A 25,039-nucleotide genomic window follows, 5' to 3' on the forward strand; every position below is an offset into this window, starting at 1 on the left:
GCTGCTTTGGCTCATTAAAGACCATCTTTTAACTGTAGACTCATTGGCAGAAATAGACTTGTACAGCTATTTGTTAAATTAGACATCCAAATTACAGTATAATTCCAAATTTGGTTTTTGATTTTAATCTAAAAAATTTAATAAAATTGCATTCTGACAAGTTTGTGAAAAGTGACTTTATTCTTTAGCTAAATAAAAAAAAAATCACATTTTCTCAACTCATTAGTGAAGAGTTGTTTATGTGACTCTACTTTCATAGGTATATATATTTTTTTGTTTCATTGTAGCGTATCACAGATTTCCCATAACCAATCAGAACCATCATCTTTGGCCTTTCAGAGTCTTCCTCATTCATTCAGTCAGTTACATAACATGCATGATGGCGTACCTTCAAGTCCAACTGAAAACGACAAATCTTTTTGTCACCATTACTTTTTCATGTCCATGTTTCTTTCTGAAGTGGCTGAAGTCACATTTCATTCAACATTAATTTGCCCCCGTCCAGAGCGGACCCCTCTAACGCTGCAGAGGATGAAGGTTTCTTGCCTCTCTAGCCTGTTTTGCTTTAGCAACATGGGTTTGTTTTCGTAACATTGAACAGTACACAGTCCCCTGGGTGTGTGAATAATCCATGAAGAGCAGAGGATCCACTTGGACTGTTACTTTCCTTACTTAAAGTCTGTCGGCATGTAGGTCACTGTGTTTTGGGCCAACAGCGAATCATGCTTTTGACACTAATTCTAAGCAGATGACCATGTGGAGCAGATTCATCTTAAACAGGAACTGCTGGTGTGGAAAAAGAGAACTGCATAATCTAGAAAATTTGTTGGATTAGTAGATTACACACCCAGAGGGGAAATGAATCCCATCTTTATTTACCACTCTGTTGGTGGATGCCAGAGCAGCAGCGTTACCAGGCGTCGCAGTGTTTGGATTTGCAGGTTTCCCCCTCAAAACCAGAACATCTGAAGTTATTGTTTCACAAATCTAATCCACAGTCATTGCTTTTTATCGCATTATTTGTGGGAGGGGGGGTTTCCATTGATCTATTGACTTAATTTTTTTTTTGTGTGTGTGTAGTATCAGCCAGATTAACACAGATTCACTCAGTGTTTTAATTACTAGTTTGTACAATGTTTATGATGAAATGAAGAAAACCTGAACACAGTGTGCACAGGTTTGACTTTACTGTGGATTTTCTCTAATCCGAACAGCAGCAAAGTGCTTCACAGAGTGGCAAATATATACAGTACATGCAACCCAATCCATGTCAAATATGGTGCAATTTCCCTTAGGAAGTTGAAGAGGAAACACACTTAATTCTGTTTATCAACACAAGTGTATTATGATCATTGTGGAACTGGTTCAGAAGCACAGACAATACATTTTCACCAGAGAAAATGTACGGATAAATCCACAATCTTAATTTTAGTCTGTGTTATTATTTGAGAAGCAGTTTGGATGTCTGTTTGGGATAGTTGTCCTGTTGGAAAATCAAACTGCGTCCAAGTTTTAACCACCCAGCTGTTAACTTCTAGTAAAGCAGAAGAATTAGAAGCTGGTCCTCTTCCTGCATTATTCCACCCACTTTGTGCAACAAGCCACTGCCAGCCAAACAGCCCCTTCATAATATTGCTACCACCACACTCCAGTCTTGTGTTTTCAGGTTTGAAAGCCTCATCTTCTTGCTGTCCTGAACAGAAAACGCCTCTAGAAGGTATTCAGTTTGTCCACATGGGTAAACTGCATGTTTCATTCAAGTTTTAAGGTTTTGCGGGTAACATGGAGCTTCCTTCCTGAGCACAAGTGATCCTGCATCATCCCAGGTTTCGAGCCTTAATGGTTCCCGTGTTGTTCCTCAAATCCTGACTGGTTTTCTTTCAGGTCAGAAACTTAGACACAGCTGGTTCTTCCAACAGGAAAAGGATCCCAAACTCACATTGAAATCTTTTGGGAGGGAGATTACAGTCCGAGCCTGAGGAAAATCTTTGGCCACGGTCCCGCTGAAAATTCACAAACTATGGGTAACCAATTATGCAAAACAATTCAATTAACTTCACCCCTTCTGATAAAAACAGAGATAAGACTGGGGTTCCTCTGCAACTAGGTCAGGAACATTTATCCAATAATTAGAGAAAATCTAGAATAAATTCAAACTCATTTCCATTGAACTTGTTTGTTGCATCATCAGTCCCCCCTGGGAAAAGAATGGTTCAAATGCATAATTAAACGCCCCAAATTTATGACGTTAATTTTGGAAAGTGCACGTAAACTTCTGTCTGAAACTGTATCTATATCTGGATCAGAGCATTCCACTATTTTGGACCATCAGAAGTGTGACTGAGGAACAAAGAGAGAACTTATGAGCTGAAATATCTATATTTAGAGGCACTTTAAGATTTTCTCCTGACAGCGTACGGAAGAGGAACAGCTGTGTCACAGTTTCAGGGGAAACTAACAACAGTGGCACAATGATTGCGGGCTTGAGAGCCAGTTTTCCACTCAAGCAGATCTCTGAAGCAACGCAAGATATCACATTTTTATATATCTGCCAAAAAGCTAATGACCAAGAATAGATTTTGGAGGAACAAAAACAATCTGGGCTTCCTCAGAATATTTGTTAATGCATTTGTGGCTGCGTTTGTTTGTGCACACCGGCTGGGCCAGGAAGAGGAAAGATGAGGAGATTACTTCATGTCATTATTATCGGTGGAAAGTAATGAACATCCTAAAGCACGCTTCCAAACAACAGAAGGGAGAAAAATACAATAACATGAGTCAGCCTGTGCTCTCCGAGGAGGAATTTCAATAGAGCTTATATGGATTTACGCCACAGCTTCCCTCATTGACTCCCTGCTTTGTAGGGTTTGCTTTTAGGAAAGAAATGCATACTAAGTTGTTTTTATTTCCCAACAAAGAGAGTGGGAGAACATAGAGTCACCTTCACTGACTCTTCCAATCTCTGGAAGAGTTTAAACCTCAAAATTAAAAAGAAAACAGAGCGACATCTGCGAGGAGCCGCAGGAAAGAGGCAGCAGTTAAAAATCAGCTCCACTCACACAGAGAATAAGTTAATTAGACTCAAACGCTTCGGGGAATTTGGCGTGTATATCACGATGGGTCCCCCGCCCTCCTCTCAAAGCTCACAATGAGATTTAATTATAAAAGTGGAGCTGGTGACGGCTGTATACCTGTACAGAATCCAGCCTGACTGGAGACCAGAGCAGACAGCCTCCCTCGCTGGAGGAGGCTGCTGAAACCAAACACGGATCATCTGATTTTAGCCTTCACAGATCTGCGCCTGTATCAGTGTCAGCTGCTGTGAAATAATTCATCACAGTGCATCGCGGCTCCAGAAGGAAATATCAGTTTGAAGCTGCACCAAACCGCTGCTTTCACACCGATAAGGCTACAGTTCTGCCTAGAAGTTTCCTTCATTAATGTCATCCTTAGCTTTAATGATCTATTTGAACCATTTTTTACCTTTGAAATGATCTTGCATCAACATCTTCAGAGCACTGGAAGCTAAAGTTAGATTTTGGTTTTATAACACAGGCTCAGAATTAAATTTTGTTTTGTTTTTTTAAATTATACAAATTGTGCAGGGAGTTTGGAGAACCAGTAGTTATGGATGTGCACCAGAAGAATTAAGAAATATTTTTGGAATGTTGAGTAAAGCAGGAAAATTAATCAGATTTGATATATTACAGCCTCTCCGTGACCCTCGGTTTTTCTGTAAACAATCTTTTGTTGGTAGTTAGACTGAAACCTAAAACATGTTGTCTATTTTTAACCAGCTCTCAGCTGCAAACAGACTTTTCGAAGACATGAGTCAACTAAGAGTTTTTTATGTTTTTAAAAGGAAACTAGAAAGGAACATACAATATAACTGGAAAAAATAACTGGACCCCATTGAGACCTTGTGGTTCTTCCCCTAGATATTAATTTCTGAACTCTTCCCGAGTTAAAAAATTTGTATTGTTGTCTCTAAATGAACATGAACTTCTTTTCTTTGCATTATTTGAGGTCTGAAAGCACTGCATCTTTTTCATTATTTTGGCCATTTCTGATTTTCTGCAGATAAATACTAAATGTTTGCTGGGATTTTCAGAGACATGTTGTCAGTAGTTCATGGAATAAAAGAACAATGTTCATTTTACTCAAACACATACCTATAAAAAGTAAAATCAGAAAAGCTGATCATTTTAAATGGACTCTTAATTTTTTCCAGAGCTGCATTTGTTCAGCCTGACTCTTAGTTAATGATTTGAGCTGTTTATTTTCTCTAATTTAATATTTTTTTTCATTTCAACTATAGTTATTAAAATTAATTTACTATGTACGATTTTGCTTTTTCTATTTCTATTTTACTTTGCATTTCTCCTTGCATGGCTGGTTTTACTGTTGCTCTGCAACATGAAAGTCCTGGGTTTGAATCCAGACCTTCGGTGTCTCTGCGTGTTCTCTCTGTGCAAGTGTGAGTTCTTGCTGGGTACTCTGCAACAAAACATGAACCATTTTAAATTTCCAATTACCAAGTCTGTCTCACAAAAATTAGGACTAAATTTGGTTTCCTGGAGTTAAACTTGAGATTTAGTAACAGTTTAAATCTGCATTATTCATGATTCTTGCTAATGTTTTTACTGCGTGCCTCTCTTACTACATATATTTAATATATTATGCGTCTTGCAAGTAAAGACACACAACGCCGTCCTCAGAGGATCCTTAGAATAAGTGACTCTTAAAATGCATTAATCTCTCGAGGTCAAACAGTTCCTTCAGAGATTAGGTTCAGCTCTCTTCTGTTTTGAATCATAGCTGCAGTCTGCAATGACACACTTTTTGAATCACAATCACTAATTTCGTCATTATCCTCTTTTTATCGCTCTTTCCTCAAACTCGCACCTTCATTTAAAGAGGCTTCAGATTCACACCATTTGATCTCACTGGAAGGGCTTTGGGGATTAACTAAATGACTCTGCAATTAGCTTTTAAATCACACAATGTCTCACCAAAAATAGCGCCCTCTTCGCCTGATAATTGTGCTTGGGCAGTTGTCTGTAAGATGAAATTAGCTGCAGTCATTTCAGAGTCTTTAAACCACACAAAAAATAACAAGAATAGCCTGTTTTAAGACAGCTGCTCTGTAACTCCAGGTTTTTCCTGACTACTTCTTTTTAATCAGTTCATGAGGGATGGAACGGTCTCTGTCTTTATTGAGATTCAATGTCTTATTTTCACGCTTTTCTGTATATTTCACATGACAGGCTTTATTAGAAGCAATGTGTGTGATTATTTACCGAGCTGGTGATTCAATCTCCCTCATCAGTCATCTATATGAACATCAAGTAGTCGTCAGTCTTGATCTTTGCATGCAGTTACGTAAAGCTCCCACTAGAGGTCGACATTCACCTTTTTCTTGGAAAATGGACTAAAATTTCGACATGAACTCAAATGAACTCAATGCAAGGCTGAGCCAAACAGAAGAGGAAAAAAAGCAATAAACACTGTTTGACTTTTTGTTTTTCAAATATGACAACTAAAAATTGAAGCATGCAATTGCCCCATTTTTTCTTCTTCTTCAGTTAACACAAGTACTGGATGTGCATTCCACAAAACTGGATTTTATGGTAAAAGAGGGCCATTTGTAAGCGATCTCTGCTTTTTGCAATGTAGGGAACACAGCAAGCACAATACAGAAGATTATCTGGTCAGATGAGACTAATGTGATGGAAAAGTAACACTGCACAGTACCCTGAACACACCATTGCCAAGGTGAAACATGCTGGTGGCAGCATCACACTATGAGGATGTTTTTGGGGTTTTGTTTTAGTGAGTTCGTAGGGAAATAGATACTGCTATTATCAGGCATCCCTGGAAAAAAAGCTGGTTAAAAATTGCTAAATACTTGGAAAGCAAATGAAAGTTTGTCTGTCTGTAGGACAAAGACCATAAACAAACTGTTTAACTCAGCTTTAATCATTTTGAAAACCGCATTTGCTTCCAGGTTACAATTATGCACCACTTTGTGTTGCTCTATCACATAAAGCTTTCAAAGAACAGAACTTCACTTTTTTAAATAAACATTCTTATGACTTGGAAACCCAGGCTTTTAATCACAGATTATTTCTGATTTTAATGCAATCCAGCCACATATTTCAACACTAATGTCTAATCCTAGTATTTGAATGGTGAAGCACATGAAGGATTGTCTTGCCTCCGTCAGTCGTCCATTAACTCTCTAAAAAGCTGCTCTGTCTCCACCTCTGTTCATGCCATTTACTAATGGCTGGAAGTGTCGCCACACTGACAGCCACTTCCTGAGGTTTGTTGACGACACACTTAAAGTCAGTGGACATGGAGAAGTAAATCATGGGACAGTTGTGACAGATTGTCATATGGTGCAACAGAAACTTCCTTCAGTGTAATGTCAGAAAAATGAGGATAAGGTCACTTGCTGTGGGGAAGAAACCCAGAACTTCTCAGCTGCACTGACTGTTGGAGATGGTTTATTTTATTCTTATTTCAAGGCAATGACTGACAAAAACCAAACCCATGATAGGAATGTCACTGCAGTCAGCAAAAAGATCAGCGATATGAATACTTTTAATGTTGCAAAGACTGCGACGGTTACACTCTACAGAGTTTGAACAGATCGCATAATTTCTTTTTATAACAATCTTCTATTATAAAACAAGAATCCAAAGTTACGAGATTCTCCAAGAAAATTAGTTTTACAGAAACCTTGGTTAGTATAATCCAGTTCAGATCATCCTTCATACTTTTCTCAAGAAGCCAGAGATGAGTGGCTCCTTGAGTCCATAGAAATTACATCAAACCACTTTGCATAAATTATTAGCAATTTAAATCTATTTTATTGCTTTGCTTTTTTTTTTTTTGCTGCCCTTACTAAAACTAGCAAAACAAAAATCCTCTGAGGAAACAAAAGCTCAGCTGAAAACTCTTTAGAAGATGAGCTTACCTCTATAAAATAATAATGTGTCAATAAGTCTTGGAAATTTGTTCCAAAATTTGAAATTTTTTGACTTTTGAAAGTTTTTTTCCAGCAAATTTGCAACTTTTCAAACTCAGAAATGTCCATGTTTTCTGTAGAAATTGTTTTTATGTTTTTGTGGAAATTTACGCGTTTTTTCGATCCACAATACGGCGTCATAAAAAAGCCACAGGATCATTGACAGAATATTGTAAAACGCTTCAGCCGCTTCTACATGTATTGACATAATTTCACCGTTTTCCCTGGAAGGAAATAAAAGAAAAGGATGAACACGTACACATCTGTTGCACAAGTTGTCCTGGTTTTACCAGAACAGCTCTTTTATTAGCAAAATCATGGAGATTAGTCCGCTAATGTCCATATACCCAATGGAAACAAAAGGGGCCAAAGGGGGGAGATATGCAACATGTTCCAATCATGAACCCATTCAGGTTTGTCTTTACACTGAACACAGATCAACAACGGATCCTAAATCTGCTACAAGGCCACCTCTGCCATCCTCTTTCCCTCATGATTCTCTGGGAATGTCTGCAGGAGCACATCAACAACTTGGACTAATTAATAAGAGTAGCTTCTTTTTTTGGTCGCTTAGAAAAATACAACTTTGAAAGAGGATGACAAGTAGAGGAATAAAAGTCCTTTTGTTTATGTGGTGCACCCATTCACTCACACAGACAGAGACAGTCACTCAAACAGGCATCTAGCTTCAATCCAAACAAAGCCATCACTCACAGCACACACACACACACGCCCACACACACACACAAGCACACTCACAGTTTGTCAGCATCAGAGTGAACTGGTCTGCAGTTTTTCTATATGGAGAGATGAAATTATGCAAAAACTGAGGCTGAAAATGCCCAGAGAGTAATTCAGGTGACTGAGTGAAGAGTTAAACGGCCAAAGATACACTGACTTTAAAAAAAGAGCACGCACTGTAACTAAGGTAACAGGGCAAAAAAACAAACAAAAAAAAAACAAAGTTCATTTTTGGACCCTCAAACTGGCAAATAACTCCCCTTCTTTATATAAAAAAATAAAATAAGTAAAACACAATTTAAAACTTCTAAAAATCCATGGCCATAGACTGTTGTACAAATATTTTACAGAAAAGATTTTCTCTACACACCATCTTTCAAACTTTTAGAGATGAACATAAGTTAATAAGAGGTTAAAAGTGACATTCTGGTCAGGGCCCATCCAGCACGCCGACTCCGGGTTGAACTAAGTCACTTGGTTGGCCGACTCGCTGCCTGAATAGAAAGAAAACCGTCTGATTAGAGAGGAAGAGCAGCGGTGCCCGGGTCACTCAGCTGGTGTCAGGAGGAGACGGCGGTACCTTTAGAAAAGGCCGCAGTCCTTCAGGTTGGTCTTGATGATGACGTCTGTGACGGCGTCGAACACAAACTGCACGTTCTTGGTGTCGGTGGCGCAGGTGAAATGGGTGTAGACCTCCTTCACGTCCCTCCTCTTGTTCAGGTCCTCGAACCGGAACTGGATGTAGGTTGCACCGTCATCGTAGGTGTTGGGACCTAAAATTACAGTTCAGAGTTAAGAAGCATTTTTTGCAGCCAAAAGCCACCCCAATTATCAGAACAAAAATAATAAATCAATACTCAAGTGCTGTTTTTAATCGATTACTTCCTCTTTCTTTTTTTAAGATTTGAACCCAATGAAATTCAATACGTCTTGGATTTGAGCTGCTTTGTCTTGTTTAATTTGATGTTCAGACAGCTGACTGACGTGAGGTGAAAAGACGTTAACCTTTAACCTGATGGGAATTAACTTAAAAAGAGCCATTAAGTTATTTAATTATTTATTGTTTCTCCTGTCGCATCTCACAGCACTGCACCAAAAATATGGGCTCACTATTATTGCAGGATATTCAGTCAGTTTTACTTTTTACAGAGAATTTAGACATAAATCAATCCGACATAACGCTGTTGTTCAACAACTGAAACATTCAGGTTTTGATTTAACATAACAAAAATTAAAGATGCATGTTTTTAAGATCATTTTGAAAAAAAAAGAAGGAATGAAGTCATAGTTTAAATTAATATCTGCATGACTTTGTAACTTAATGTGTGACATAGCAGAAGCCATATTCTACACTTAGTTTCTTTTTCAGTAAACTTATTTTCAGCTGAAGAGTGATTCATTTTTTTATTATTATTATTTATAGTTCTGCTACTTTATTTTATCAGGTAAAATGTTTGAGGACCAGTTTTATTTTACAAACTAGACCTGGCCAAGACACCAACAATATTGTTTTAATTTATTTAATTTTATTTGACTTAATTTCATTAACTCTTTTTCATGTGCTTTTCATGTGCTGTAGTTTTATTTTATTTTTTTTTTATTTTTCTTTATTTTCATTCATATATTAAATTTTTTAAATTTGTTTAAATATTTACGAGCTTGAATGAGCGTAAAAATTAGAAAAAGATGGTGCAGGACACGACTGAACCCTGTCAAGCTAAGCGGAGAATTGATATGTAAATTGCACATTTATGAAAAATATCCTTCTTTTGTTAAAATTCAACCAAAGCCACATCAAATAACTGATCTGGATGCAATTTGGTTCTTGATGCCATAACTTATTTATTATTCATCTACATTATATGAAAGTCGTTTAGTTATTTTTTAATTTACTAGATAAATTAGATTTGTGTCATATTTGTGACTTTACCCTGTTCTAAACTATCTGACTGAGTCTCCTTCAGTAGTAATTCATCCATACCTTCTGTCAGGGTATATGAGAAGTTAAAAATTATTAAAACAAATTGTACATTTTGTCCATTAATCAGCTCCACACGTAGGGTCAGAGGTTAAACCGGAGCTGAAGAAGCATGAAGAACTGCTGCTGTGACTCACCTTCATAGTCGGGGAAGCAGATGGTCAGAGGACTCTTGGCGATCTTGTCCTCAAACAAATCTTTCTTGTTGAGGAAGAGGATGATGGAGGTCTCTGTGAACCACTTGTTGTTGCAGATGGAGTCGAACAGCTTCATGCTCTCATGCATTCGGTTCTAACAGAGAGCAGAGAGGTTCAGCACACGGCGGCAGGCGGAGCACGCCCAGGCCGTGAAGTCTTACCATCTCCTCGTCTTCCGCCAGCATCAGGTCGTAGTCGCTCAGCGCCACGCAGAAGATGATGGCGGTCACTCCCTCAAAACAGTGAATCCACTTCTTCCTCTCGGACCTCTGTCCACCGACGTCAAACATCCTGACGTCACAGAAACACACGGATCAATGTTGGAGCAGGAAGATGAAGCAGACAATTATAAACCTGCTATTGGATCTGAATGAGGATTTAAAGTTCAGGCCTGCATCGCCTTTTTATGTTCTTGAAAAATTTCTTTATCCATTAGTAAAATCCAAAATGAGGAATGAGTTGAATAAAAATCTCCATTGTGATGTAGATGCACCAGAAAGAAAAAATGAGGGCAATTTTCTAAATCAGAGTGAAAATCCTTTTATTTAGCAAAAATGTCTATTTGTATTTTTATTTCTAATTCTTTCTTTATTTTATTTCTCTACACTTACTTGGATTAAAAAAAAGAAATCAAGTCCCATACTTTTCCAAAACACACAATAAGCCTGAATTTGAAAAAAAAAAAAAAAAAAAAGCAAGAACTGGGTGAACAAGTTTGAATGTAGTGCAGATTTTCTCCAATCCACACAGATTGTAAATTATAAATACAGAATAAAATGGTCAAGTATTGGTGGCAGCTTCATGCGATTCTGGAGCATTGCTCAAGCTGAAGATGACGCAGCAAAAAAGACGACGACCTTCAACTTCATCTATCAGTGGTTGGAACTTAGCAGAGGCTTAGTCTCAAAAAAACAAGTAGTAAAAAACAAACAAAATAATCCCTTGTTAAACTTTTACTTACTTGAAGTGCAGGTCCTTAAAGGTAAAGTGTGTTTCCACAATGCCGGTGGTTTTGACTCTGGTCCTCAGCACATCCTGCTGCGTTGGGACGTATGAAGGTGCAGATAGCCTTTCCAGATCATTCAAGTAGCTAAAAACGGTTAGAGGCAGGACAAAGTTAGCTGATGAAAATCAACTAAATGCGTCCCAGTACAGTTGGTATCCTCTCACTATGATGCCGAGTCGTTGAGCTGGTATTCCCGGGAACGGCCGAAGCATTCCTGAATGCCTCCGTCCTTCCAGAGCCGCTGGATGGCGTCGGCCAGCTCAGGCGTCATGACGCCCTCTTCTGCTGTACTCGCAAGGGCGAACAGCTGTCGGGCATCGTCCTAAAGATTATTGAAATGAGAAAAAAAAAAAAACAGATTTACATAGTTATCAAAGCTCAATAGATTTCTTAAGCTACGCTAGATTAAAAACAATTTTCAAATGAATAAATCATGAAACAAACCACAGTAAGAACGAGGCTTATGGCTCTGCAGTGTGGGCAAGACCTTCCCAGCTTACGGATATGTTTGGTATTTGGACAGTTTTCACTCAAGTCCGTTTCATTTTTAAAACTTATTAATACAGGATTATTCTCCACTGAACGGGTCACAATTTATGATCCACCATTTCCCCTGCTTGTGAAGAAAGAAACTTAGAAGAGTTTACACTCCGTATGGTTCAACATTTAAACCAGAATCAAGTTCAGACTAAAATTCTCATTTGTGACAAAGTGGAGATCTTGGAGCTCAGGGTTTCTGTCAACAACTCAAAAATAGTCAGTGAAAGTGGGAAAAACTCAAAAAGCTCATTGGGAAAAGCAAAGGGAATTTAAAAATGTAAAATTAGAGCTGCTCAAAAGACGTTAAAATCACATTTGCTTTTGCAACATTTGCTTGCAATATCGCAATAGCAAAGAAACTGCTATGAAGAAATGAACAGAGAAGCTATTGCAATTTTCAGCAGCAGTGTCACAATTAACATGTTTTAACCAACCATATAAATTTAAACAAGGTCAGTTGTAATAGATCAAGACACACAAATATTTTTCATATTCAAGTATTTGCTGTTTTGTTTTTTACAATTTATCCGGACTTGATGACATTTTTTCTTATTTTAGGGACTCTGTTGGGTTTGGAAAAACAAATATAGAAATAATATATATTAACTATTTCTTTTCAACAAACAGAATCACAGAGAATATTTTACAAAAGGAATATTAGAAAAATTGTCAGTATTCATACACCAAGTTCTCTACAGATCTCCTTAACTGAGAACATCTGAGTCATGATATTAAAAAAACTAGAAAAGTTTCCATTTAAATCTTTTTGTTTGAGTTTAAAACCTGAAGAGTTCTGAAGTAAACAGCAAAACACTGTTTGCAAAAGAATGAAAATCACTAAAAAAAAGCATCTGGACTTTAAGACGCTGACAATTACAAAATGAGATTAGTCATGCTGAGCAAATGAATAAGTTCTTCTTCTGCAAGGAAAGAAAAAAAGCCCAGCTAGATTTAAAAAACAAGCGTGAATGTTATTGTTTCCTGACTTATATTTTATCACCAATTAATGGACATGTAAATGTCTCATCCAAGGCCATCATATTTGTTTATGACATTTACAATCAAACCCACTTCATCTAATGTTGCTCAATGAGACACTGAGGAGAAAAGGCACCAGAGGACTGAAGATAAATAACAACCTGTTACTATTACTGTACCACTTTATTTCTATAAAAAAAACAACATAACAGCGAGAGAAAAGGAATAGAAGTGATTAATTAGTACATAGGAGCCAAATACAAACACAAATACTCCAGGTACGTACAAAGACAAAAGGATTATGACAGTTGATAAAAGGAGGAAAAAAGTGTTTTTAGAGTGTTTTAAAAAACAGCCAGAGTTGGAGCCTGGCTGACCTCTAGCGGCGTCTTATTCCACGTTTCAGAAGCCAAAACTTCACTGAATTCATAAAATGTTTGGAGGAAGATCAGCATGCTCAGATGTGCCAATCTAAGAGCACGCGATGTCGTGTACGGGTGAATCTGCTCAATATCAGAACTGAAGAGGAAACTGAAGAGATTCCCCATCCTGATAACGCAGAAACATTTTTTAAATAAGCTCCTTTCTTGGACTCACTGCTCTGGCTGACTCAGCAAATTCAATCTTCAGGCGTCCCATGGCTCTGATGATGGCCATCATGGACTGGATGGTGTTGCTGAAGACCACGGCCTTGTACTGCTTACACTCCTCCTCCGAGTAGCCGGCCTCATGGATGATCCTGAAGAACAAGTAGAGGACACGTGTAACTTCAATTACCTGCTGTAGTTCTTATATCACTTTAAATAAACACAAAAGATTAAAAATAAAACTACTGAGGTTTTAAATATTTAAACTGGAGGGCTGCATTTAAACCAGAAACATGATTGGCCACTTGGGGGCAGCAAAACCAAAGTATAAAGTTAATCTGCGTTAACCCCTTCAAACACTCCTAAAACCGTTATCAAATTGTTGATTTAGATAAAAAAAGAAATTAAAAAAAACATAAAAATAAAATGTACCTTTCAGATTAATTAACCTGAAATAAAATTAAATGTTATGCTTGACAAGATAGATTCACATAAAATACAAACTAATCAAGTTTGTATTTTATGTGTTTATGTGTTTTTATGTCAATGTGTTTTGTATCTGAAACATCAACTGATTGCAGCAGAGCATCAAATGTGAGTATGGTAAGCAATGAGGGTCAAATTAGTCTGAGCTGATGCCCACTTAACCAATTAATCAGCATTTATCAATACACTTATAAGTGTGTGGTACATTTATGGTTTAAATGCAAAACAAAATTTCACAATTATCCTGTAATAATTTTGAAATTATTCATTTTTTCCTCATTTGATTTCCCTGTAACATAAGTAGAAATCTCAGAGGGGAACACAATGCACATAACTGAGCATAAACATGACCAAATTAATTATTTTGTTGTGTTTAATTGTTTCATAAGGTTTCATTTTGTTGTCGAGATGAGTCTGAATCAAGTCTTTACTCTAAAAATGTTTTCCAGAGACCACTGAAATTAGAACAACATTAACTGTGTCGTTCTTAAGGCCCAGTTTACATGAAGATGCATGTTTTCAACAAGCAGCCAACAACATGAGGCGCTTTTGGCTGACAGTCAAACAAAACACAACGTCGCCTTTAAAGAAAGAAAATTACAGCTCCATAAAAACTGCCAGTGATGACATAGGTTGATCAGGATGTGTCACAATGAGGAGTTCAATCCAGTTTCCTACAGTGAACTGATGGACGTCTGCTCTGCAGAAGAACAATGATGTGGGATTGATTTTACCAAGGTATCATCTTTAATAATCTCATGTGACCTGTTGCATATTAAAGCCTGTCTTAATGCAGTCTGGGGGAAAATGTGCTGGGATTATTCTCATTGTGTTATTACATGCTGATTTGGTTGTTTCTGAAACACTGGAAACTGCATGTTTGCATTTTCAGACTTACTTCATCTGTTTGACAATTGTGCTTTTCCCAGACTCTCCAGCGCCTGAAATGGAAACCAAAAGACGCGTTATGATTGGTGCAGAGGTAAAACATAGCCCCCCCCCTTGGATTTTCAACTTCCAGAAAACTGCAAAACAGCTGAAACACTGAGTTTCTTTAAATCGAGGCAAGAAAATTTGAGTTAAACAAATTAAATGGAATATTGACCAACATACTTGATGCTTATTGATCATTTTGAGGATGATATAAATATAACATTTGTTTCTGGTGATTTTTTATGACGTTTTATGTTTGTGTTTTTAAGACGTAAAGCATTTTTGAATTGCCTTGATGCGGAAATGTGCTATATAAATAAACTTGACTGATTGAAGAGCACAATCAAGAAACTATGTTACCCTCAGTTGTTATAAAAATGCTGTATATAGGCCTGTCACGATAGCAAATTTTGCTGAGCGATTAATTGTCTCAAAAAATTATTGCGATAAACGATAATATTGTCTGAAGACCTTTTTACACTTATTTAATGGAAATGACGTAATAATGCATGTAATTTCCTGCCAAAGATAGATACACTTTATTTTCAAAAGAATATTTAACACTGGAGCTGATAAACAAAATAAACAAAACAACCAAAAACAAAATGGATTCTCAGTCTCCATTAACAAAAAATGTACTTGATAAAAACTAAACAACATAAAGCCAAAGTGGAAATAAATACTGCATTCAACCAAAAGAGTGCAGATTATGAAGTCTGTATATTATGTTGCCCTTCAGTAATAATTAGATTTAAATAGAGAAGACGGGCACATCGACTACCTGATGCAATAGTTCACACTACATGATTTTTTGCTCCTATTTTTCCCCTTACAACAATCTTAAAACGTTGGTATTTCTAAGATTGTGTGGTTTGTTACGGTAGATCGTCGCTGCTCCGATCTAAATCAGGGGTTTTCCCCACTGGGAGCTTTAACTCCACCTGTTCAATGTGACAGGTAGCCAATCAGAAAGCAGGGATTCTCCTCAGTGTTTTCTGAGGGGAAATTACGTCGGGGAATCCCAAACAGCTGACACAGCGCAACCCGAAGTCCAGCGGACGTGGAAACAACATTAATGTTTATTCAACATGCAAAGAATATAGAAATGACAAGGGGAGGAGTTGGAGCGAAATCGCTACCGCAGTTGATAAACCCGTAACGTTTCAGCTGTTCTTCGTTAACGTGACGTAAATAGGTTATAATAATTTTCATTCAGTCAGGACTTTACGCTGACACTAGCCACATGCATTGCAGGTAGATTGTAGTAAATCATTGATTAATGCCTGGTTTTAAAATTAGTTCACTGAACTTGCAGCCATTATTTTGTGCCCATTGTTGGACACCACAGGGCAGGACCGAACCCGATCGAACCGTTAAACCTAGGATTTCTGTCGGCTAATGTTTGGTCTGTCAGGTTTTGAAAATGGGCCGACAATCGGCCGACAGCTCTAAGATCGTGTCGTGTGCGCCGGGCTTTACACTAAGGAAACGAGGAAAGGAAAGGAGGAGTCAGTGGAGAGCACCGGAGTTGAGCTTTTTTTCATTCGGTGTCATTAACAGAAAGAGAAAAAGGCCGGAAGAGACGATAATGCCGATAATTGAAATGATGTCGATAGTTTTAATTTATCGTACGATTAATCGATTTATCGTTTATCGCGACAGGCCTAGCTGTATATATCAAATATGACTTAAAAGATATTTGACCTTTTAATGTAACACCTTGAAATTGGGCCTCTGTCTCTTTAAGAAGCTCCTTCCGAAACCCCGCCTACAGGAAGTCATCTCAACATCTCAATTAAGCATTTAACAATGTTTTTTACCAGCATTGAACTGAGAAGTAGCTCGTATAATGAGCTCAGCAGATGCACAGTTCCACCAGGTGTTTGCTAATTGATGTTGGCTAGTCTGAAGGAGCCGAGAGAAAAAAGGCTGATCTGTGAGGTAGAAACTCTTGGACTCCGAGGAGCTGAGCCTCGAAGTCGACTCTAGGTCCACCCACAGCTGAATGGTTGTCATGGAGATTACAGGATTTCTCAAACATGCATGAAAGAATCAAGGCAACAGTCCAGGTACGTTTTTGATAAGGGGATAACATTAAAACATGATGTTAAGCTTTAAAAAAAAAGGTCTATTTTACATAGTACTGCCTCTTTAATGGAGTTCTTTCTGGCTTTATGGAGCTTAGCAGCTGCATACTATTGAAGTTTTATCGTACAGTATTTTATTCTTTATACCTTGAATGATGAGAAAAACGCAAGCAGCCAATAACAGTAGCTGAATTACTTCCTGGTATTTTTCACTCTTCTATAAAATACTTTGTGAAGTATTTTATTCTTTATAAGTATTCTATTCTTTGCTGTTGTTGCACAGAAATGTCCCCATTGTAGGACTATAAAAGATGTTTCCATTCTATTGTTAATTAAAGATGGCTTACAGCTAAATAACCTAACATTTTCAGTAGCTAACAATAATAAAAGAACTAAAAAATTTTATGAATAAATGTATCCAATAAAAAAAAAATTTTTCCCATAGGTGCTTTTAATCTTACAAACAAGCCTCACTGGAACCCATACTCTAATTTATTGAACATGGGTGAAAAACACCCTTTGACATTAAGCAGGTATTAAACATATTTATATTATACCTGTGATAATCTTTGGTATTTCGGCAGCAGGAATAATTGTTCACTTTATGTTTTATATTAAAAACTACACTCATGTTTTGCATTAATTCAATTCTTTGCATAAATACAGTAACAATACAATATTTATTATGACTATAAGAATATGGTCTTATGCCCCTACAAAAGCACCACTACGCTTTGCAATATCCTCGAAATGAACACATAAAGGCCCCGCAGCAAATACAACAATAAAAAAAAACGAATGAAAAGTTTTCTACAGCAGGCAGAGCTAACCCGAAGCCCTAAAAAACCCGAGTGACTGAATATTCACCACCAGAGTGACTTAAAATGTGACATTTGGCGAACGACGTTTTCCCAGCATCAGGAAGGTGAAGTGCAGCATAATGTTCACTGTTGAAAGTCACAGAATGAACTCCAAATACACAAAACCAAACTGCACAAAGTAACTTATTTCACTAAAACAAAACCCTTCAACTGAAACATGAACATCTACCCACAAATTTAATGTGTGTAGCGACCAGAATTTGCATCCAGCAGCCTGCAGTAAAATCTTGCCCTCATATTTGTACAATGCTCTGCATCGCTGTACTCATTTCCATTACCTTCAGGTGGTAGAGCTCCCCTTCAAAAAACAGGTCACTTTGCTGCACAAATCTGCCCGTTAGGAAAAATAATTACTAAAAGTCATAAACTAGATAATCCTAAAAATACCGCCATTTACTGCACTATTCTACAGCTGAGATAAAAATTCATAGAGAGAAGCAGCTTGATGTTCAGAATGAGAGAAATTTTCAAACTCTGCTTAAAATGTCAATCTTAGCAGCACTTTAGTATTTAGAGCAGCATGGAAGCTGTTTAGGGCCAGTTTAGAGCGATCTTTGAGCAATTGGATTAATCATCTCGATCCTCCTGTCAACAAGATTACACACAGCTTACATTTATCTGGGTTACAGCCTCCCATCTGATCGCACTGCAGCGACTCGGATGCATCCAATATTGAACCATAAAACACCTCCACACTGCTTGTACGATTTTGTGCTTGGATGATATTATTAAAAATAGAAAACATAATCAGTCCTTTTCGGTATGCTTTTGAATTTGCCATTAAAGTGTTTTGCACAGCGTCCCTCTGAGATACAGAAGTGTTTTAAGCTGAGCACACAATATTTTAATTATACCGTCTCTGCAGGGACTCTCTGCTCCCAGGTGAGCTGCAGTGTTTTGCAATTCATTGTCCCACATGATAAGCAGCGAACATGCAACAGATTTGTTATTACCAAAGAAAAAATATTAATTTGAAATCACGAATTCGAAGCGCACTGCGGCTGTTAGATTTCAAGGACACTTCAGAAGCCAATTGTTGGAAAAGGCAGAGGAATTTAATGTTTCATGCTTGTTGAAGGACTCAAAAGTGCCACAGGGCTCCAGTGCAATAAAAGCAGATTTATTTAGAAGGAAACACAACAACTCTGCCTCTTCTGGGCAGAGCTGTCTTTTGCAAAGACATTGCAACATACTTAAGATTGGGAAATTTGGACGTGACTTGAAATAAATGAACAACTAGATGTGCGATGAAACACATAAACTTGTAAAATGACAAATGGTAATCGCACAATCGAAACTCATTCTGGTGCTGGTAATTGTGGGAATCCTGACGAGGGAAAAAAAACAACAACATTTTTTTTTTACACACCACCAACATTAAAATTCAAATCAGCATCGCAAATGAGGCACGCACACTTACATAAGCCATCAGCAGGTCAACAGTGTACTGCATTAAACAGGGGAAAAAAGTGGCACCAACCAGAACTGAAAAGCAGAGATTAATCACGATAAATGCCACCGATAATGCAAAACAACACTGCAGCATATTACAGGGTTCAAACGTGCACTTTGCTGTCTCTGTCATGTAATTTAAGTTGTGACAGATGCATACTGCTGTCAGCCAGAACTCTAATGTTGCTATGCAACCTGCGCCCCATCCATCTATTCAACCAGTACAGGGGGAGAGCAGTAGGGGAAGGTGTGGCAGCATTCCTTAAAATAATAATACTAATTTACAAACAGAGTTTTGTGTAGAAGAATCCAGAGGAGCATTTATGTTTTAAGCCCTCAGACATAATCAGCCTGGAAAAATAAGAGATTTCATAACTGTTGAAGTATTTATTGTTGTTTGCAAGCTGCTAAACTTTGACAAAATAATATAAAAGTGTCCGTCACCAGAGCATTTTGACAACATGTCAACTCATAACTGCTTTGTGGACGTCCTGAACTCATTCTAGAAACTACTGATTTTTATTTTCCACATACTCTATTTATTAATTACAAGGATCACATACAAAAAAAAGGAATCCTGGATATGATAGAAAGATTTCAAAAATATATACAATTATGGTTGGCCGATACGGCTGAAAACCTTATCACGATATAAGCGTTTCACATCAGCCGCTATCAATAATTGTCAATAATTATTGATTAATTTTTTGCTTAAAAAATCTGAAATACTGCCAAACTGGTGGCATGGCCATGTCCTTTACATTTAAAGAATAACGAACATAAAGAACAAAGAATAAAAACCTTAAACTGCTGCTGCTTATTGTTGCTAGGTAACCAAAGAGTGAATGAGTTGCTAGGTAACCAAAGCTGTGAGTTAGTTGATGCCATCAACCTTGATCCTTAACCAGTCAGAGGCTAAGGAGCAAAATTTTTTTTTTTTTTTGTCTGCCTACATCCCCCATAATGCTGTGCGGTTCTGAATCAGAGTTCAGTGAAATTATTGAATATTCTATCAGACATATTACCTACTGATATTGATCACGTGTCTATAGTAAAATATGTTGTTACTAATTAATATATACAATTAAATCATACACTGGATTTAAGTGTATGATTTAATACACTTAAATCTAGTGTATTAATCATGCATCTTCATGATTTATCAAAATATTTACCTATAAGGAAACTAAACTTACATACAACAGGTTATATAGAGCGTAATTTTATTCCTTTAAACTTGTGTAGTAAAATATGAGACCAATAACAGACTTTTGCCAATTTTTCTTTCACACATATTTTGCATGCCTTTCTTGAGGCTATTAACATTTTACTTTACCATCTCAGTTTTATTTCAGCTGCAGCGATAAAGAGATGTCAAGACCTTGGATTAACATCCATCTATTGGCTCTGCGCAATACATTGCAAGAATATCACTATCACAATACTGACGTGTGCAATATGGAGTGTTTGTTATAAACTCCTATTGGCTACCATCTCACATGGATCAAGTATTGATGCTTTGCATGCTAATAATATAGTTTTTCTATTTGTGGTTGCCCACATGTGAAGCTGCAATTCACATACAGAGCTGCATGCAGCTTAATGACAGCTGAAGAGGAATGAGGAAAATGTGGAAATCGTTTTTAACAGAGTCCTAATGATTTAACAATAATAATAATAATGAAATCACACAGTCCTACAGTTCATCCATCATTGTGTCAGCACTTTAACTTTTTAGCTTTTACTTCCATCAATAGAAGTCTTTTGGCAGAGACCTGATGCCTGTAAACCATCCGTTCTTGAACATTTCAAATATCACTAGATTTTTATGTCCATTACACTTGGACATAAAAAACGCTAAACAGCCATTGTGCAACACTATGAAGTCCTCAAAGGCCGGTGTTATGCAGCTTTTAGACGTTATCAGTAGAGGTTGATTAAGGAGATGACTCAGGCATTTGTTTGCAGTGTTTGGAGCCAGTGACACATCAAAACGTTGCATTACACCAGGATAATATTCAGGAGTTTGACATCCTGAATATTTATTTATGAAAACTGTTTTAGTCCTGTGTGACTACAATGGCAGAAATGTGCTTTAAGCAAGAAGTTATGAATCTGAAAAAGGATTTCTGGAGATCATTTCATCAAGACCGACACTCAGTGTTTCACCGTCCCACACAAATCATGTTATCAGAATTTTAAAAACATAAACTCTTCCCATGATAAATATTGCAAATAGAGTTTTTTCTGTTTATTTCAAAGCAGAAAATTCTCTGTCCAGGTTTCCTGTGTACTTTTAATTGAAAAGAAAAAAACACATTTCTCCATACTTGAGTTTTATAGATTAATATATGGCACCTTTCAAACGTGTAATTAAAGATGTGTAATTTCAGTCTGTGTAAAATATTTCCACAGCAATCAGGCTTTAGTTATATAAACTCCAACTGGACTTAAAGAGCATAAAGTAACAAAACAAAGACTAAAGGTATTAACCTCTTCCTGCTGTTTCCTCAACACATTAATGGTCTAAAAACCTCCTGGTTCACCGTGTTTATCTGATGTATCGTTGGGTGAAATTTGTCCATGACGGTCAAGGACAACGGGACATCTACGTGTACTTATGATTCTGAAAATAGTTGTGCCTAAAATGTTGGGATTTTATGAGATAAATTAAAAAGGAACAGTTAAAATTATGATAAACATATTTAAAGTGGCTCCAAAGTCTTACTTTCTGTTTTCCTACATGTTCCTTAGCTGGAAAACTGACTTTTTTTGGCAATCATTCAAAGATTTTTTTTATTTTATTTTTTTTTAATGAAAGCATTTTTCACACTTTTCAATGGGCTTCGGTGTATATTTACTGCTCTTTTTGGTGAAATGTTTTGTTTTGGCGCATTTGTATTGTTCTTTTTTTAACATACAACATTTTGAAGCTGGAACGCATTCAGACTTGTTGAGCAGCATAACTGGGATAACTGGTCTCTCTTTCAAACCTTCACTTTTATGACCCAGGCATGTACTCTGGGCGGGTATCTGGACATCAGCGAGGCTGCTGCGGGTTTGAAGGAGGTTGAGCAGCACGCATGTTACTGAATGTGACCAAACAGCGGTGCAGATCCCGTACAACGCGGTTCTGGACAGCAGATCCGTCCCTGAACGCGTCTTGCAGGCTAACTAATCCGTGCTATCGCCGAGCCGCTAAAGCAGCTCATTATCTTACAGTTAAATTAGCTTACGGACTTACTGGAGGATAAAAGCGCCCTGAGCCAGAATGAGCACGCTGTTGGTGGCTGAAAGTTGATTTAAATTTTGTCGAGGATGGACGACACAATGGGGACAACCTAAAGTTTAGCTAACAGAAGAACCGCAGTTCCACTCATGTAATAATAAAAAAAAACAAGAAACGCCTCCAGTTTCGATAGATTCACGAATAAAAGTGTAATTTTGAACATTAAATAAGAAACCCCCTCGACATGCACAAGCTAACAGTAACGTCCATCTCCGGTTAACACACCCAGCCCATCCATGTTTTTCTTACCCAGCAGCAGCAGCTTGACCTCCCGGGCAGCCTTTTCTCCGTCGTCCCGCAGGTTTCTGTCGATCATCTTGCTCCGCTCCTGCGCCGCCTTGTCGTCCGTGCTCAGAGTACACCCCATCTTCTTCTCACCTGCTCTTCAAAATAAATCAGATTACCGCTTACTGGAGCACAACTTCAATAACTACGGCAGCAGCAGCATGCAGAGGCTACCGAAGCTAGCATCCAGATGGGGGAGGAAGAGGAGGAGGCAGCCCGTCTCTACAACACCCGAGATTCAAACACGCCCAGACCTCGTTCTCAGTTCCCCGATTTTAAAGCCCAAATCCCCGAGCTGAGACTTAAAGTGATGGGGCTGTGGGGTAACTACCTCTTCTATTTGCGTCCCAGAGTTAAACCAGTCGGATGTATCCAGTTATCCCCGGAGAACCGAGACGGGAACAAATTGTTGCATCGATGACGGAGCTGTAAAAATGTTCGTTTCCTCTTCGTCTCGCGTACCGCTGAACTGCGCATGCGCTGCAGTGCAACAGGCTTTCACAGAAGTGGCGGAGAGAAAAAAGTTGTCAGAGGCGGAGATTCATTCTTCTTTTTCTGGGGTTTATATTTGAAAAATTATAACAGTTTTGGCTCTATATATTTAATTCAAAGTGTCTTTTTTTTTTTAAAGGGACGACATACATTCGTCAACATTCAGTTCATAGTTTAATGTAAATGTGCAACAGCCAAAGAAACACTTCCATAGGAGGTTCATTTACCTCATGATGGTGCATTTATAATTCAGGGAATAAATAACATTAATATCTAACCATAATCTAAAGGAAATCCAAAGACTTCAATAAAATAAATTTAAAAAAACATAAAAAGACAAACTAAACACAACCTTTGAAAGGATATGATTTCGTCATTGGTTGTAAAGCAAAGATAAGTTTCAAACTTGCTGTTAGGGTGAAGTAGGAAATCAGGGATCCGCCATTACCACTGACAGTGACACCTCCACCATGTCATGCAGTTCATTCAGCCATATTAAGTTCTTGCATTCTTCTGGTCATTATTGTCAAATAGTTCAATCTTTGTTTCATCCGACCTTGGATGTTTTCTGCATCATAGACTGCAACTATTTTGTTATTTCAGTAAAACTTGAAGATTTCCATTTATGAACAGGAGTTTTTTTTTTTAGTCTGCACCCTCTCCAGTATCGTTCAGAATTTATTGTGGGTATAATTGGGAAGAGTAATTGATGTATTACTCTTCCAACCTTCCTCTAACAATTTTCTTTTTTTCAAAAGAAGCTGAAATGCAACCATAAATATTCCAAGAAGTGAGCTGATATAATTTAATGTGTAACTGAATTCTCCAAACACTCATTCAGCCATGACACAGATAAAAGAATCAGACAGGAAGCTTGAGTTATACCACTTTCTTTTATGTTGCACTGACCTTGAGGTTTTCACTGTGTGTGTGGAACATAAAGCTGAGCAACAAACATCAAATCCTCATAAGTAGAGTGAAAGAACAGTAACATTTGAACGATTGAAACCATGTAAGGAAATTATGGACATCTATGAACATAGGTATGGTTTAATGTCTTCCTTCTAATAAGAGAATAAAAGAACTGAAAACTTTTCCCAACTTTTGTTCTGGTCAATTTGTTTGTACAAAGTTTCTGCTATTTCAGAGTTTTAGACAGCAATCTACCCCATGTAACAAAGAATCAGCTCACTCTAAAATATCTTGTAACATTTTGCTTGAAATATTTTGCCAATGTTTTACAGATTAGAAACAAAGCTTGTGACGATTTGTTGAAATAAACTTGCCCTTTTTCTCCAAAAATAACTCTTTCTGGGTCTCAGAATGTTGGTCCAGTGGCTTTATATACCAGAAATCATTATCTGTTCTATTATGGATGTTTAAGTTATTCATAAAATCCCTAAACCATTCAGCTGTGACCACATAGGCTGAATCTTCATGGCTGACTTTTTTTTACAATTTGCAAAAAAGCTTTAAGTTTATTTGATCAGGGATCACACATGTCAAATTGTGGCGTTTAATTTTTCTCCTTGCATGGATTCCTTCACAGAAAAACTTGCCTAAGGTCACCAACGGGGGGCAGCAAAGTGGGAAGTCTCAACATATGGTGATTTTCTGCAAGAAAGTACTCAAAGAGAACTACAGTTAAGATACTGCAAGGATTTTAAAATGTTACTTTACTAATAAATACTTTAGTTTATTATAGTAAAACCGAGAGAAATGATTGCAGACAAATCTTGATAAATGTTAACCAGCAAGTCAGAACCACAATATTGTTTTTTCCTGCTAATGTGGTCACAGCATATGTGTTTGCGCAACATGGGTTTGCGCCACCTCTCGAAGCTAAAACTGCAGTAATTTCATTTGTTCATGTTCATTAGTATGTTTTTGTGAGAAAAAAAACATATTAATGTGTGTCTCTGTGTTGTGTGATGGACTGGCAACCTTTCCAGGGGTTACCCCGCCTCTGAATGACCACCAAAGATTGGCTGATAGATAAAAGTTTACTCAGAAAAACAAGGAACTCTAAAAATGGTGCAGTTGATTGATTGAATGGTGTCACCTTGTATTTATT

At 37.4% G+C, this 25,039-nt stretch overlaps 1 protein-coding gene across 3 annotated transcripts; it reads right to left on the minus strand.

Moving 5' to 3' along the window:
* Positions 1–7,295: 7,295 nt before the first annotated feature.
* Positions 7,296–22,961, minus strand: LOC114159947 (guanine nucleotide-binding protein G(i) subunit alpha-1-like). Of its 3 annotated transcripts, none has more exons than XM_028042231.1 (10): positions 22,805–22,961; positions 22,438–22,566; positions 14,445–14,487; positions 13,071–13,212; positions 11,120–11,277; positions 10,911–11,039; positions 10,111–10,240; positions 9,890–10,043; positions 8,355–8,547; positions 7,296–8,268 (listed from the first exon to the last, which is right to left on the minus strand). In XM_028042231.1, exons 2-9 carry the CDS (start codon positions 22,553–22,555, stop codon positions 8,357–8,359), a joined length of 1,065 nt encoding a protein of 354 aa, XP_027898032.1. In that variant the 5' UTR covers positions 22,556–22,566; positions 22,805–22,961; the 3' UTR covers positions 7,296–8,268; positions 8,355–8,356. The 3 variants fall into 3 exon arrangements, with proteins under 3 accessions (XP_027898032.1, XP_027898040.1, XP_027898050.1); XM_028042239.1 differs by having other exon boundaries at positions 22,438–22,571; XM_028042249.1 differs by lacking the exon at positions 22,805–22,961 and adding an exon at positions 22,648–22,776.
* Positions 22,962–25,039: the final 2,078 nt, after the last annotated feature.

This window comes from Xiphophorus couchianus, chromosome 2 (assembly GCF_001444195.1).
Source record: "Xiphophorus couchianus chromosome 2, X_couchianus-1.0, whole genome shotgun sequence".
Lineage (NCBI taxonomy): Eukaryota > Metazoa > Chordata > Actinopteri > Cyprinodontiformes > Poeciliidae > Xiphophorus > Xiphophorus couchianus.

Bases quoted from the DNA above. Each gene is read 5' to 3' on its own strand.
- LOC114159947 (XM_028042231.1), bottom strand. From the start codon at position 22,555: ATGGGGTGTACTCTGAGCACGGACGACAAGGCGGCGCAGGAGCGGAGC. The intron at 10,241-10,910 runs GTAAGTAAAAGT...CTGTGACGTCAG, and splicing joins TTTAAGGACCTGCACTTCAA to GATGTTTGACGTCGGTGGAC. The intron at 8,548-9,889 runs GTGAGTCACAGC...CTGTAATTTTAG, and splicing joins CTGCTTCCCCGACTATGAAG to GTCCCAACACCTACGATGAC.